This window comes from Artemia sp. Qi Xiang Cuo, chromosome 20, assembly GCF_049724085.1.
Source record: "Artemia sp. Qi Xiang Cuo chromosome 20, ASM4972408v1, whole genome shotgun sequence".
NCBI lineage: Eukaryota > Metazoa > Arthropoda > Branchiopoda > Anostraca > Artemiidae > Artemia > Artemia sp. Qi Xiang Cuo.
Genome location: NC_142813.1, coordinates 14970494 through 14985211, shown reverse-complemented (window position 1 = coordinate 14985211; position 14718 = coordinate 14970494). Strand labels below are relative to the sequence as shown.

At 33.9% G+C, this 14718-nt stretch overlaps 1 protein-coding gene across 2 annotated transcripts in view; it reads left to right on the top strand.

Annotated features, from left to right (window-relative positions):
• The window catches only part of gwl (serine/threonine-protein kinase greatwall), a 148761-nt gene that overhangs the window by 117713 nt on the left and 16330 nt on the right, over positions 1-14718 (top strand). The window contains exons 13-14 of one of the 2 annotated variants that reach the window (XM_089105734.1): positions 3980-4093; positions 13825-14019. In XM_089105734.1, the coding sequence (XP_088961860.1) occupies positions 3980-4093; positions 13825-14019 (309 nt within the window). Of the gene's footprint in view, positions 1-3979; positions 4094-13803; positions 14020-14718 lie in introns of both variants that reach the window. The other variant, XM_089105733.1, reaches the window with a different exon arrangement.

Genomic DNA, 14718 nt, shown 5'->3' with positions numbered 1-14718 from the left:
TTTCCCAATCAGTTTCTGAATCTGTCCTCACCGGAGAAATAACAATATGGAAAACTTCGTGGCTTCGTTTGAGAGATTACAATGCAAGTACGGGTACAATACCTGAAACCCCAGGGGAAACTGTTGAGGAAACTACTAGGGAAACAACTACGATGCTGATACGATGAACAGTTGACTTTTAAATAGGACTTCTATTAATATGTATGTTTTCCATTCATTGAGTTCAATTTAATTTAGTTTAATTTAATAATTTAAATTTTCATATTTTATTAATAATATTAATTCATAATTCGTAATTTTAAAGCAATCCAATTTGTTTGTAGAAGCAATTTTTTTGGAATTGGCAACTCAATTAATTTTTCGCTAGCTGATTTTTCATACATTTGAAAGGAATGCATTCAAAAAGGAGAGCATATTAGCGAGAAACTATTCCATATTAGACAAATGAACCTAAATTTGTTGTTGTAAATACACAGATTTTTATAAAAAAAAAAGAGTTCCTGGAAGTTTAAATAATATTTTTTTTTTTGTATTTTTTAACTTTTTGTACGTGTTGTTAGCTCTGTACTGGATCAAGACGTCGCTTATTGTTGTACCGGATCAGAACTTATCTCGTTCTTACTACAAATCATGTCTTAAATCATTCTCGGGCCAAGTCTTCGAAATTCTACAGCTTGGACTTGGGTCGTTTTTACAGCGACTCAATACTTTGTTAACAGAAAACAGACAAACAACACAAAAATCATAGAGGAAAGAAATTACAGCTTTAATACTCACACCCATTCATTTTCGCGACACTGAAATTTGCGATTATGTTTTGCAATTTGACTAGGCTAGCATCTGGGACTTCGAGGTTCGCCAATTTAAATTTACTTAGTATTTGTGAATAGTGTATCACGGAGGCGGGCGAAGCAGATACTTAGCAATAGAAGAACATCTATTTTTCTGTTTTGGTCATCTACAAAGTTTAGAAAAAAGTATGTTACTTATGTATTATATGGGCCTTTCTAAAAAGTCAAGTTTGGTTAATGCTAATGAAATAAAATAGGATGAATATTTTCACAAATATTTTAGCGCTCTTGCAGATCTTCATGGCTCTCATGGCATCTTCATGGCTCTACCTTTCAGTGTGACGTCTGTTGAAGGAAGTTTTTATCCCGTGAGAAAATTGAAAACTTGGCTAAGAAATAAAATGATGGAGATGGATTTGAGACCAGCCATACTGTTCTGTTGCACACCCTTCCTGATTGCTTTCCCTAGATTTCTCCAGGTACCTATTTCGAGCTTGGTTGACTCTGGCTGAGTTTACAGAGATACACCACTGACCCCGTCCCACAACCAAATAACCGGTGACACCAGGAACCGAACGCCTTTCTCATCGGACAAAAGTTTCCAACTCTATGGTTATGGCTACTTCGGTTCTATGCGTTTCTCCTGCCCCTCTGAAAAGACTTGCCGGACTAGTCATTCTTCGTATTCACCGTAATGTTTTTATAAGTGTAGGAAGAGTTATTGATAAATTTACGAATTGTGGAAATTGGAAGCGAGGTTTTATTGTGTAATATTGATAGCGTTTCTGTAAATGTAGTTTTATAAATAGCATTTCAGAACTGACTGCTAAATGACTGATAGAATGCAATTAGCCAAAAAGAAATCATAACTAAATTACTCTCATGGCAAAAATAAACACAGAATAAGTACAAGATGCTGACAAAAAAGAACAGTAGAAACATAATATATGGAAATATCTGTTATATCTGCTTATATTGAATTCTTTCTTTCTCTTATGAAAATAAAGACAAATATGTGTTGTTGTTTTTTTTGTTTTTTTTTTCTTTTTTTTGTATTATGCTTGTAAGACTTACAAGATAATAAAAACGAGATATATCACTGGGGAACAAAATGTTGTTTTGTATGGTTCAACTCCCAAAACATAGAATGATAGAACTCTGATAGAATTTTTGACAGAAGCATTCTGATAGGATGTTTATGCTGAATTCAAATTGAGGCTCAGAATTCTTCTATCAGCGCCCCTTTTTCTGTAAATATTTTTTTTAAGATTTGGTTGTTTATGATTTTTTAGAAAAAGAATTTTGCTGTTTTAGGAAAGTGTTCTTGCAATAGTTTTATAAAATATTGTTTGATTTTGTTCTTGTCTAAAATACTGAAAATTTAATCACAGAGGATTTTTAGAACTACCTGTCTAAGAGAAATTCTAGTACCGGGAAAAAAAATAGAAAACTGCGTTATTTTTCGTTACATTTACAATTACTTTCGCCAATAGAAAAGAATCACACATTAGTTGGAAAAGGATATCGCATGTTCTAAAATAGTTGAACTTTCTTTTTGAGTCAAAACTAAAAAAAAATTGAAAGTAAAATAAAATTAAAACAAAAACCATATATATATATTAGAAATCAAAGCATCAATGAAAATGTCACTGATAATGCTCTTTGTCACTGAACCAGGCTGCACAACCACATCTGTGCAACTATGATTCAATAAGTAGGACCAACGAAAACATTATCAATGAGAGTAGCAGAGTGACTTGATATACGAGTTGGAACACAAGTTAAGGGGTAAAGGTGATTTGAAATCATACAATTAAAAAAAATCAAAATTATCACCTGGAAGATTTAAAAAGCTATAGTGAAAATTAGGGTTGCCACCTGTAACACGAAAGTGCTAAATTAGTACTATTTCATTATGTTTAGCACTGTAGCACTTTTTCTCTTATATGACCAAATTGAAAATATAGACATATACAATGCAACTACATGATGTATCTCACATCAAAATAAACGTCGGAACATTTTTTATGGATGACAATAATCTAAATACATTTAAATAAGAGATATGCGCGTGCATGTTTCCATTCAGCGCTCTGATCAGTTACGTTTTTATTGATACATTTTTATTCCTCAGGCATTAAAAAAGGTTAAAAACTGACCTAGAAACCAATAAGTTCACGTAAACAGACCATGCGCGTGTCCGTACAATAATATGTTTGACTGTAGCTCCGAAAATCGCTGTGTAGCACACAAATTTGGGCAATTGTAGCACTTCAGGAACTGACCATGGGTGCAACCCTGGTTAAAATCTCCCATACACACAAAATCCAAACCTGTAGAGGAGACACATCGGAGCGACTCGATAACTTTTATCAATACCTTTTAGGGATTTCACACCAAATGGCAACCCCAGTTACAGCTGTTTCGTTCTCGGCGCAGTTAAAATATTTAATTGATCGCAAGGTTTGTGGAATTATTCTTTCCATAATGCAGCTACTGTAGAAATTGTTAGAATGTGAATTAGAATGAAAAAATGAAATGAGAAATAGAATGTAGAAATGAGAATCATATAGAAACGAAAAATTTTCAATTGTATAGCAGGTTTCCGGGACCATCAGATGGTCAACAAATTCCCATCTATTAGGGAATTCATTGCACATACTGTATATCACCTTTAAAAAGCGAGGGGGAGTCGACAAAGCCAGAATATTATAAACTACCCAAAGGGTCAGTCGGACGATAGTCATAAAGAAAACCTGTTGTGTATATTCTTTTATATGGATTGCAGAAAAATTATTCTGTCTTCTTCCTCGAACACAAAATTGTAAGCCCATTCACCCCAAATATCTTTTCCTTAAATTTTCAGCCCAATCCCCCAGTCGTTAGACGAAACAGGGTATAAGCTCTTGTGATGATTGGAAACTAATTGTTTTCTTATCGTAAAATTGCTACAGAGGAACACTTGCCTTGGCTACCTGTTGTAAAAAGGTGTGATTGGCTAGGTGTTATGGACACTTGCCAATTATATAATGTAGGATTTCCTAAGAGCAGCTAAAATAAAAAAAAAATTACCTAATTTTTCAAAATGCTGGGTAACTGTAGTTTTGAAGAGTTTGGATAGTAGCGATGAAAGTGAGGATTTGATATGAAATTACTGTAATGTATAATAATGAATATTTTATTTACAGGTCCTGCTGTTGATTGGTGGTCTTTAGGTGTTTGCATTTATGAATTTCTTCTTGGATGTCCACCTTTTAATGATGATACGCCTTCCTTAATTTTTGGAAATATCTTACGAAGAAGTAAGTTCATTCTCTTATTTGCTTGAGTGAATAATTTATTAGCTCATCACAGGAATTACAGAACTAAAATTTTTGGAGAGGGAGTATAAGTTCGAAATAAAACGTGAAAAAACTAACATTTTATATTAAAAGAAATAAGAACAAAAGATAGCCAGGATATTGACAGCCAAGGCCGTATCAAGGCCCTCCCCCATCTGAATTTTTTTCCAACTCGTAAAAATGCATATAAACTAATTTTGAGGCGTTTTATAAAGTATTTGCCCCCCCCCCCTCCACCCCAGAACAAAATCCTGGATACGTCCTTGCTGGCAGCAGTGCCCTAAGAAAGGGGGATGTCACACCTGTCTCGTCTCCCGTGCCAAAGTTTTATATGTTTCACAAAAGACTCTGTCCTACAGTTACCCAGCGTCTTGATGCAACCTATACAACCTATTGTAAAATACTTGATAACTTCAATTCAATTTAATTCTTCTAAAATTCAAAAAATTCAATTCAATTGAAACTTCAATTCAAATTTTTTTTCCAACTCGTAAAAATGCATATAAACTAATTTTGAGGCGTTTTATAAAGTATTTGCCCCCCCCCTCTCCACCCCAGAACAAAATCCTGGATACGTCCTTGTTGGCAGCAGTGCCCTAAGAAAGGGGGATGTCACACCTGTCTCGTCTCCCGTGCCAAAGTTTTATATGTTTCACAAAAGACTAATTCACGTGGCTTTGAAACATTTCCTGGATGACTGCTGACTGTATACCTAAAATAGCCCTACTTTTCTATTCCCATCTTGTTTCCTTTCAGAAATATAAAACTTTCGTAAATTTGAGTTTGACAGGATTTCTCACCGCCAGCCTGCTCATTTGTTCTGAGGGTAAACGTGGCTGATTGATCATGTCGCAGTCCCGTACTGACTTAGTAATAGGCATCCAACGCTTAAATTTCATATACAAAAACGCACTTTGACACTAATCTAAAATATCTTTTGTAACATTTTTCTCTTTTTTCTATTTCATAATCCTCTTATAATGCTGTTAAAACTTAAATTAAAGTTAAAGTGTAAATTTTTTTGATGATTGCCTTACAATTAAGTTTCTGGTCCACTGTATCGGGAAATTGAAATTTGCCTGAATTCCTTGCATAATTTTGGCTTGTAAGTTGGTGTAAAGATCAGGCATTTTTTTTTACAGGGTTAGGCGTCTTTTAGGCTAGCTGGAAGATTAAAGGCTTTTTTCTGCTGTATAAGAAAAAATATTGAGTCAAGATTTGCTTATCAATAAGTCGTTTTTGTGCGTTTTATGAATTGATCTTTCATCAGCAAAGCTTTTCTGCAGTCAAACCAAAATTTTTTGATCGACAATCCCTGGTAAACTTGACTATCAAAAATAAAAGCTGGTTGATTTTGACGGTGAAAATTTGCAGTCAGTTTAAATTGAAAGCCATGCGAGTGGAGGAAGATTGTTATTTTTGATGATGTAAACATGCTAAGTCAATTAATTCGAATTCCTTTGCTCTTCAACCTCTTATTGTATTGCTTTGGAAGCTACAGTGATGCCGGTGGTCAAACATGGTTCTGAAGCATGGAAGCCTCGAAAAGCGGATGAAGATCTGCTAGATGTTTTCCGAAGAAATTGCCGACTGATTGTTCTGGATACCCGTCTGACTTACCGTATTTCAAACAGTAGACTGTACGAAAAGTGTGGTTCGATCCCGCTTTCTAGGGCTATAATGAGAGAAAGGTCGAGATGACTATGGCACGTTCTGTGGATGAAGGATGACAGATTGCCAAAGATTGTCATTTTCGGCCAACCGTCTAGGGCTAAACGGAAAACAGGTCTTCCGCGGTTGTGGTGGGAGGATGTCATAAAGAAAAATTTAAAGGGAGTGGGAACTTCCATGGAGTGTGTGAAGAGAGAGGTTTCAAATAGATTGTGATGGAGGAGGAGCGCGTGTAGCTGTGTTGGCCTCAGGCGGCTTGGTGATGAGGTGAGTTGTTAGGAGTAGTAGTAGCCTCTTAATGGAGATTACTTCCCAATTTACCTACATCAGAGGTGATTTTTTTTAAATGCTACAAAAAATCGAACAGCCAAACCGATCAGAGGCGATTTGGGAGCTCTATCTTACGAAGAAATTGAAAAGTATCAAAAATGGAAGAATTTCAAGTAGTACAGGAATTATGTGTATGACAATCTGAAACTTTCGCTTATTGTGTCAGGCAAATTGCTTTTTCACGAATTTTGGTTTCCCAAAATGGCTGATAAAAAAAAGTGTTTCATAATGCAGCAGGATTTTCTCACTCACAGACTTGAATCGCAAGAGAGGCGTTGGAAAAATGCCTTAGTACTGCCTAGCAAGGTACAAGAGATTTCCTTAAAGTATTCCATTCGAGATAATTCACATTCGAAGTCTAGTGAGTAGTGCTTGTTGCTGCTTGGTAATATTTTCTCGACTCAATTATCTCGTGCAGAATTCGGCAGCGGAATGTCTCCGTAATGTCTCCCCAGAATTTACCAGTTTGATTTGTAAAAGGTCTTGATATTTAAACTAGCAATAAATGACTTCTTAACGTTGTTATTTTCGTACGTTGTAAAAAAAAACTATCATACACCATACTCTGCAGAATTGTTTGAATTTGATAACTTATTCATAGTGACATACAAGGGCGTATCGAGGAGTTTTTTTTTTTGGGGGGGGGTTGGATGTTTACAAAAAAAACTTAAAAAAACGCATCAAAAACTTTTTTATATGCATTTTTGTTTGTTTTTTTTAAGGCGGACAAAAATTTTGGGAAGGGAGTGCGTTCGTACCCCCCCCCCTCCTAGAAATTTAAACCCGGTACCTTGTTTGTTTTCTTTTGTTTGTTGGTTATTCTTTTGCTACTCTCTTTTTTTGCAAAAAAATAGTAGCTGAAAACTAACATAACTCCCAGGCTACCAAGTACTATTACCTGCCGCAGGCTACATATAGTGGATGAAGAAGAAGGCTGAGTGATTATGTACTTCTTTTTTCGTATAAAATATAATCCTTTGTGTAATTAAATAAAAAAAAAGAAGTTTTTTTTAACTGAAAGTAAGGAACGACGTTAAAACTTAAAAGGAACAGAAATTGTTCCGTACATGAAAGGGGATGTTCCCTCCTCAGCGCCTCGATCTTTACGCTAAAGCTGTTCGTTTTTTAAAAAAAAATAGAGTTGCGAGAAAGTAAAACTTTATCTTAAAGATCGAGGTGTTTAGGAGGAGATAGCCCCTTTCATACATGGAATAATTTGTTCGTTTTAAGCTTTAACGTCGTTCCGTACTTTCAGTAAAAAAAAAAAAAATTTATTTAATTTTTGAACGTTTTTGAATTAATGCAGGTTTTGTTTTTGGCTCACCGTACATGAATAATTAAAACAAAATTTGAATATTAATTTTACTTTTATTTGGTTAAATGGCTTTCTCGAAACTTGTTTAATTTTATTTACGAATGTTTTTATTAGTAATAAATATACGTAACTTACTAATTAACTTACATAAAGAACTTCCATATTCATATATGTTTAATACATATATTAGAGGGTTCGCCCCCTAGTCCAACACCTTGCTCTTTAAGCTAAAGTTCGAATTTTGTTCCAATTCTTTAAAAATGACCCCTTAATCACAAATGCCGTTAATTAGAATAAATAGCTCTTATGAAAATACGAAAAAATCTTTGGCTTAAAGGGCGAGGTATTGACTAGGGGGTAAACCCAATCACATACGTAATGTTTTCTGTCGTTTTAAGTTTTGATGTTGCTCCTTACTTTCAGTTGAAAAACTTGTTGTTTTTTTTGTTATTTAATTTCTTATCTTTTTTTTAAATAATGCTGGGAAATCCGGCGCCCCCTTCATAGCAATGTGCCTTCCCCCATGACCACTACCTTCATGGAACGATCCTCCCACATAACCCCCCCCCCCCCTACTACCACAAAACATCCCCCTGAAAACGTCTGTATACTTCCCAATAAACAACACTATATGTTAACATTGGGTAAAGTTCATAACTATCAGCCCTCCCCCCGGGGACTTCAGGGGATTAAGTCATCCTAAATTACATAGTTATCATCTTTTCGACCATGCTGAACAAAATGGCTATCTCAAAATTTTGATCGGGTGACTTTGGGAAAAAATGAGCGTGGGAGGGGGCCTAGTTGCCCTCCATTTTTTGGTTCACTAAAAAAGGGCACTAGAACTTTTAATTTCCGTCCGAATGTACCTTTTCACGATATTCTGGGACCCCTGGGTCGTTGCAATCATCCCTGAAAAAAAAAAAATAAACACAGATCCGTAATCCTTCTTCTGGCAAAGAATGCAAAATTCCACATTTCTGCAGATAGGTGCTTAAAATCTCTGCAGTAGGGTTCTCTAATGCGTTGGATATGACGATGCGATTTTGATTAAGGTTCTATAAGTTTTAGGGGGTCTTTCTCCCTTTTTTTGAAAATCAGCCAAATTTTCTCAGGCACGTAACTTTTGATGGGATCGGTGTAACTTTTTGAGTTTCGGTTACCATTGAGCCGTTACCACGAACTGTTTGATTACAAAGATTATTCATCCTCAACTTGCCGCACCACCGATTTTTTAAATAAAGTTGCACAAGGACTGACTTGATGATTATTTAGATTGCTGACGGAATTACTTTCTCTGTCAAAACATGATCAGATTAATAGCTCTATGCTTCGTTCTATAATATAATCTCAATTTGTGTTTATTTATATATATATATATATATATATATATATATATATATATATATATATATATATATATATATATATATATATATATATATATATATATATATATATATATATATATATATATATATATATATATATATATATATATATATATTATTATTGTTATAACCCTTTTCAATCTGTTTTTCATTTTGTGTATAGAGGTAAGGAATGAATTATTATTATTATTGATAGTCTGGAAACTTTTTTTTTACCTTGGAGGTGCCTAAAATGTAAAAAATACGTATTTTTAGAAGTTAATTTATATTTGTCGGGCGTTTGTCACTGCATTATGCGAACATCTGATTATCATGTTGGGTACATTCTCTATTCTTTTAACTAAGTTAAAAATCCTTTGTCCAAATAAAAGATTTTGAATAAACAATATTAAAGCTAAAACCACAAGTAGGGAAAATAAAGCCACAGAAGACGAACTTTAAACATGTGTAAATCACTATGAAACGTTAAAGTCAAATTTGAAACGAACATAAATTACTATGAAGAAATACACTAAACATAAAGCTAACAGAAATTAAAATGAATAATCAAGTCAAACCTGATTATTCAACGTTATGGAATCTTTTTTATTAAAAAAAATCATATATTGATGAAGTTTACAGATATTGACAAACAAATTACTAGAATATACCTTTGTGACACTCAAATTATTTGGAAAGGCTCTTTTTTCCGGGTTTTTTTTTGTTTAGTATTTTTTTGTAATTTGCGTTGTTTTTTTTTTTTGTTGGTTAGTATAACAACATAGAAAGTTGACACCTAAATAGAACAGTTGACTTTTAAATAGGACTTCTATTAATATGTATGTTTTCCATTCATTGAGTTCAATTTAATTTAGTTTAATTTAATAATTTAAATTTTCATATTTTATTAATAATATTAATTCATAATTCGTAATTTTAAAGCAATCCAATTTGTTTGTAGAAGCAATTTTTTTGGAATTGGCAACTCAATTAATTTTTCGCTAGCTGATTTTTCATACATTTGAAAGGAATGCATTCAAAAGGGAGAGCATATTAGCGAGAAACTATTCCATATTAGACAAATGAACCTAAATTTGTTGTTGTAAATACACAGATTTTTATAAAAAAAAAAGAGTTCCTGGAAGTTTAAATAATATTTTTTTTTTTGTATTTTTTAACTTTTTGTACGTGTTGTTCGCTCTGTTCTGGATCAAGACGTAGCTTATTGTTGTACCGGATCAGAACTTATCTCGTTCTTACTACAAATCATGTCTTAAATCATTCTCGGGCCAAGTCTTCGAAATTCTACAGCTTGGACTTGGGTCGTTTTTACAGCGACTCAATACTTTGTTAACAGAAAACAGACAAACAACACAAAAATCATAGAGGAAAGAAATTACAGCTTTAATACTCACACCCATTCATTTTCGCGACACTGAAATTTGCGATTATGTTTTGCAATTTGACTAGGCTAGCATCTGGGACTTCGAGGTTCGCCAATTTAAATTTACTTAGTATTTGTGAATAGTGTATCACGGAGGCGGGCGAAGCAGATACTTAGCAATAGAAGAACATCTATTTTTCTGTTTTGGTCATCTACAAAGTTTAGAAAAAAGTATGTTACTTATGTATTATATGGGCCTTTCTAAAAAGTCAAGTTTGGTTAATGCTAATGAAATAAAATAGGATGAATATATGATATTTTATAAACTAATTTGGTCTATATATTTCCACATTAGGTGGGGGTGGGGGGTAAAGCATAGCATATATTAAATACGTAACCTTACCTAGGTACCTTGGGCGCCCATAAGCTGAAATCCAGGGGGGGCCAAACCGGGTCTAATGGGCACTTTTAACTAGACAATAGAAATCACGGAACAAAAATATAAAACTCCGGCAGCATTCTTCAGCCATGGGGGCGGGTGCCCGCCCCCCTGCACCCCCCCCCCTATATGGGCGCCCATGCTAGGTACCTCCCCCCCCTAACCCCACCCCCCCCCCCCAAAAAAAAACGGTTTAAATATAGTGAACGCAATGAAAACCACGCTTTGCATTGCATTACTCTATAGCGGTCTCTTGAATTAACCCGTCTGGCGGAGTATTCGTGACTGGTTTCCTTGTAAAGGCCCATATAATGCGTAAGTGCCAAAAGTATTTAAACTTATTTTGTTTCACGTCACGGATTTAAGAATGTTGCTCTCTAGCGTTGTTAATCAACAAAATATCTTTAAAATCTTTACTTTTTTCAAAAAGAGCAACATCTACTATGACATATTACGTGTTGTTCATACTACTATGACATGTTGCTGTAGCTATTGTTATGAAGGCTTATTTACTTAAGCTGAAGTATACCACAAACAGTCAGAGATTGGTGAACTGTTACCGAAAGGATGGATCGAGACCTTTTCTTCGGGCAGTAAAGCAAACATAAGACGGCTATTAATTTTGTGGTTTTCCGGTTTTGAAAAATTCGTGAGAACTAATCATTTTTATCACATATTAGTCAAATTGTGGGTTACATTTTGCTATCACCTTTAACCTAAACGTCAACAGTGGTAATTAATTCTATATTAAATAAGATGGAATAATATTTGTTTGGTCGATTAAAAAGAGGCTATCTTCGTTTTACATGGCAGGCAGAACTTTTTTTTAACTGGCGAATGCTTGCTTGGAAGAGGTGCTGGTGAATTAACATAATCATTAGCTTGTTCACAATTTAATTTTAGAGGTTGAATTTAGTAAGCAGAAAATAATTGGTCTGTTGTACACCAGACAGAAGAATAATTCTGTCTCATTGCTTGTCTACAATACTATATGCAAATTTCATTATTTTTTATTTATTTATTTATTACCCGTCAAAAAAGGGTACAAAAGACAAGAAACAAAAACTCAATTATGCACTGCACTGCAGGTACGTAAGAAATTTTACTTTTTAAACTCCCAACTACTGAAGAAACATAAGCAATATGATTGATAACTCCAATTCAACTAACCTAACCTACAGCAAAATACTTGATAACTTCAATTCAAAATCAACGGACTCAATCAGCTAGTCTAAATATCACAAGAGACGGTAAAAAGACTAAATATGACAAGAGATGTGCAAATAAAATTAAATGGATAGCGATTTACTGCCTTAGCAAACGGTACCAAGGGTGGGAAGAAACTTTCTCGTTGTACCGTTTAATTTGTTCAATTATAGCTGCCGTTGGGTCCGCAATTATAAAATTTTTAACAAGGTGCGAATTTCTTGTCCACGGCGGGAGTCGCAACAAAAACTTCGCATACTTAAAAAACGCGGATCTGAGTTTTCTTTTCGCTGGCTCAGGAAAAATTTTCCAAGACGGGCTTAGATACAGGAAATGGGGAAGGGATACTGCGTTATAAAGTCGAGCCAGAAATAAACGGTTGAAACGGATTTTAAATAAGTCTACTCTACTGTAAGCAAAAGCCAGGCGTTTACGGAGATGATCAATAAGAAGGGAGTGGGTAGTTTTTAAATGTGTAAAAATGTGTAATGTGAAATGTGTAAAAAAAAATAGTTTTTTTTAGTACTCTAGCCTTGCCCCCCTCCCTAGCCCCTACCATTTAAAACAAAAATGGTTTTGCGGTTTAAATATTTGAGTCTTTTCTTAACACGTTTTGATATCAATGTAGTGGCGGGAAATCCTTTGGATTAATGTAAAAAAATGTAACCGGTGCCGTCAAAATACATAGTAGACATGTGACCTCTCCCCCTAGATTTTGAAAAATATACCCCCAACCCCCATAAACTTTTGTGGATTGACGCCATTGCAGTGGTTCCCTAATGAACCAATAAAGACATCAGGTTTTTCCCAAAACCTTAATTAATGCTTTTTCTCAATACGAACACAATTAGAAGTACTTCCATGGTAATTTTTTTCTGTTTACTTTCAGAATAATCGATTGCTAGAAATAAAACAAGTGATAAAACATTCTCGATATGTTGGAATCAGGCAACATATATAATTTATTTTATAAATTAATTAATCTTTGTAAATTAAATATAAATGTATTTGTTTAAAAGATTCTTTTTTGTAATAAATATGCGGAATTCCCTCCTGAAAATGATTAGTGATAAATTGAAACTAGAAATAGCTGAAAACTTGTAACCTCAAGAGATAAAAAAAGAAACATGACTGAGAAAAGTCATATTAACTAAAATGCAGTTAATGCTGTCTCGCAATATGAACACAATTAGAAGTAATTTCATGGTAATCGATAGCTAGAAGAAAGCAACTAAAACATTCTCGATATGTTGGAATAAGTTAAGTTCATAAGTTTATTAATCCACATTCATAAACAAATAAATAAATTAAACAATACTGTCATGCTGGAAAAGAACTATGAAGGTTTGCGATCGCGCGAAACTCCACTTAACTACTTACCTAATAACTCAACTATTTACATAAACTTCAACTATTTAATTAAAACTATTATAACTGTCAGGAAACATATATATTTCTTTTATAAATTAATCGGTCTTTGTAAATTAAATATAAATTTATTTGTTTAATTTGCTTAAAACATTCTTTTTCTATACTTAAGACGTTGATGTTCCCTCATTAAGATAATTAGGGATAAGTTAAAATTAGTGATAACTTCTAACCTCAAAATGGTAAAAAAATAAATGACTGAGAACAGTCATATGAACTAAAATGCAGTTAATGTAAACCCACACACGAGTTATTCTCACTGTGGGTCATTAATTTGATAGTTTTGTCAAAGCATTTTTTATTGATTTATAAAGAACTTGAACTCACAATGTGAACACAATTAGAACCAATTTCATAACAATTTTTCCTCTCTTTATATTCAAGATAATTGATAACTAGATGAAAACCACTAATAAAACATTATCGATATGAAGGAGTCAGACATCATATATAGTTTATTTTCTATAAATCTTGCCTTTTGTAAATTAGATATAAATTTATTTGTTTAAAAGATTTTTTATAATTAAGATGTTGAATTCCCTCCTGAAGATGATGACTGCTTAAGTCATGAAGCCAGAGAAGTCATCGAAGTACTTTTAACTTTGGACTCGAATCAGCGTGCTGATGGAGTTTCCTTGAGAGCCATGTCCATGTTTAAATCAGTTGACTGGGAAAATCTTCTCAACCAATCGGCGCCTTTTGTTCCGCAACCAAAGAATGATTCTGACACTGGATATTTCCATGGTGAGTTAGAAATAGTTAACAGAGTTGTGAAATTAGTCTCTAATTCTTGTGAAGCATATATGGTACCCGAACCAACGAATGATCCTGACACGAGAATTTTGCATATTGAGTTAAACCTAGTTCACAGGGCTGTGATATTCGTCTCCGATTATTATGTCAAGTCGCGGTCATTCCCGCTTCGTAGCCAGTCTGAATGAGTAAGAGTCAAAAAGTGTTCTACCCTTTTTTTTCTTATTTTTTCTCAAGAAAGATAAAAAATTAGCGGCTTTGTGAACAATTTGAGATTAAAACAGCCTATAAAATCGTGGCTAAACATGACTAGACGTAGGCAGTGACAGCATAACGAGCATTGCTGCCACCGGGGTTACGGCACTTGATCGGCGTTACTTTTTTCCTACCTTCAGAAACGCATACGACGAATATAATATGTGATACAAACAAAATAGGAATATAATAGCCTAGATATAATAGTAGACAATAGTACTTTCTCTAAAATATTACTAATAGCGACTACCTGACCACGCTTCCACAAAGTATTAAATGTGTTCCAGAAGAGGGTCACAGGCCTAGGTTGGGCCTTAAATTTGAACAAAACGTCTAGTTAAATTAAATTCAGATTAGGACCAGATTCGTATATATGTCTGTGTCAGTGAAAAAGTCGAATATATTATATTTTAAGATTAGTTGAAAGATAATATT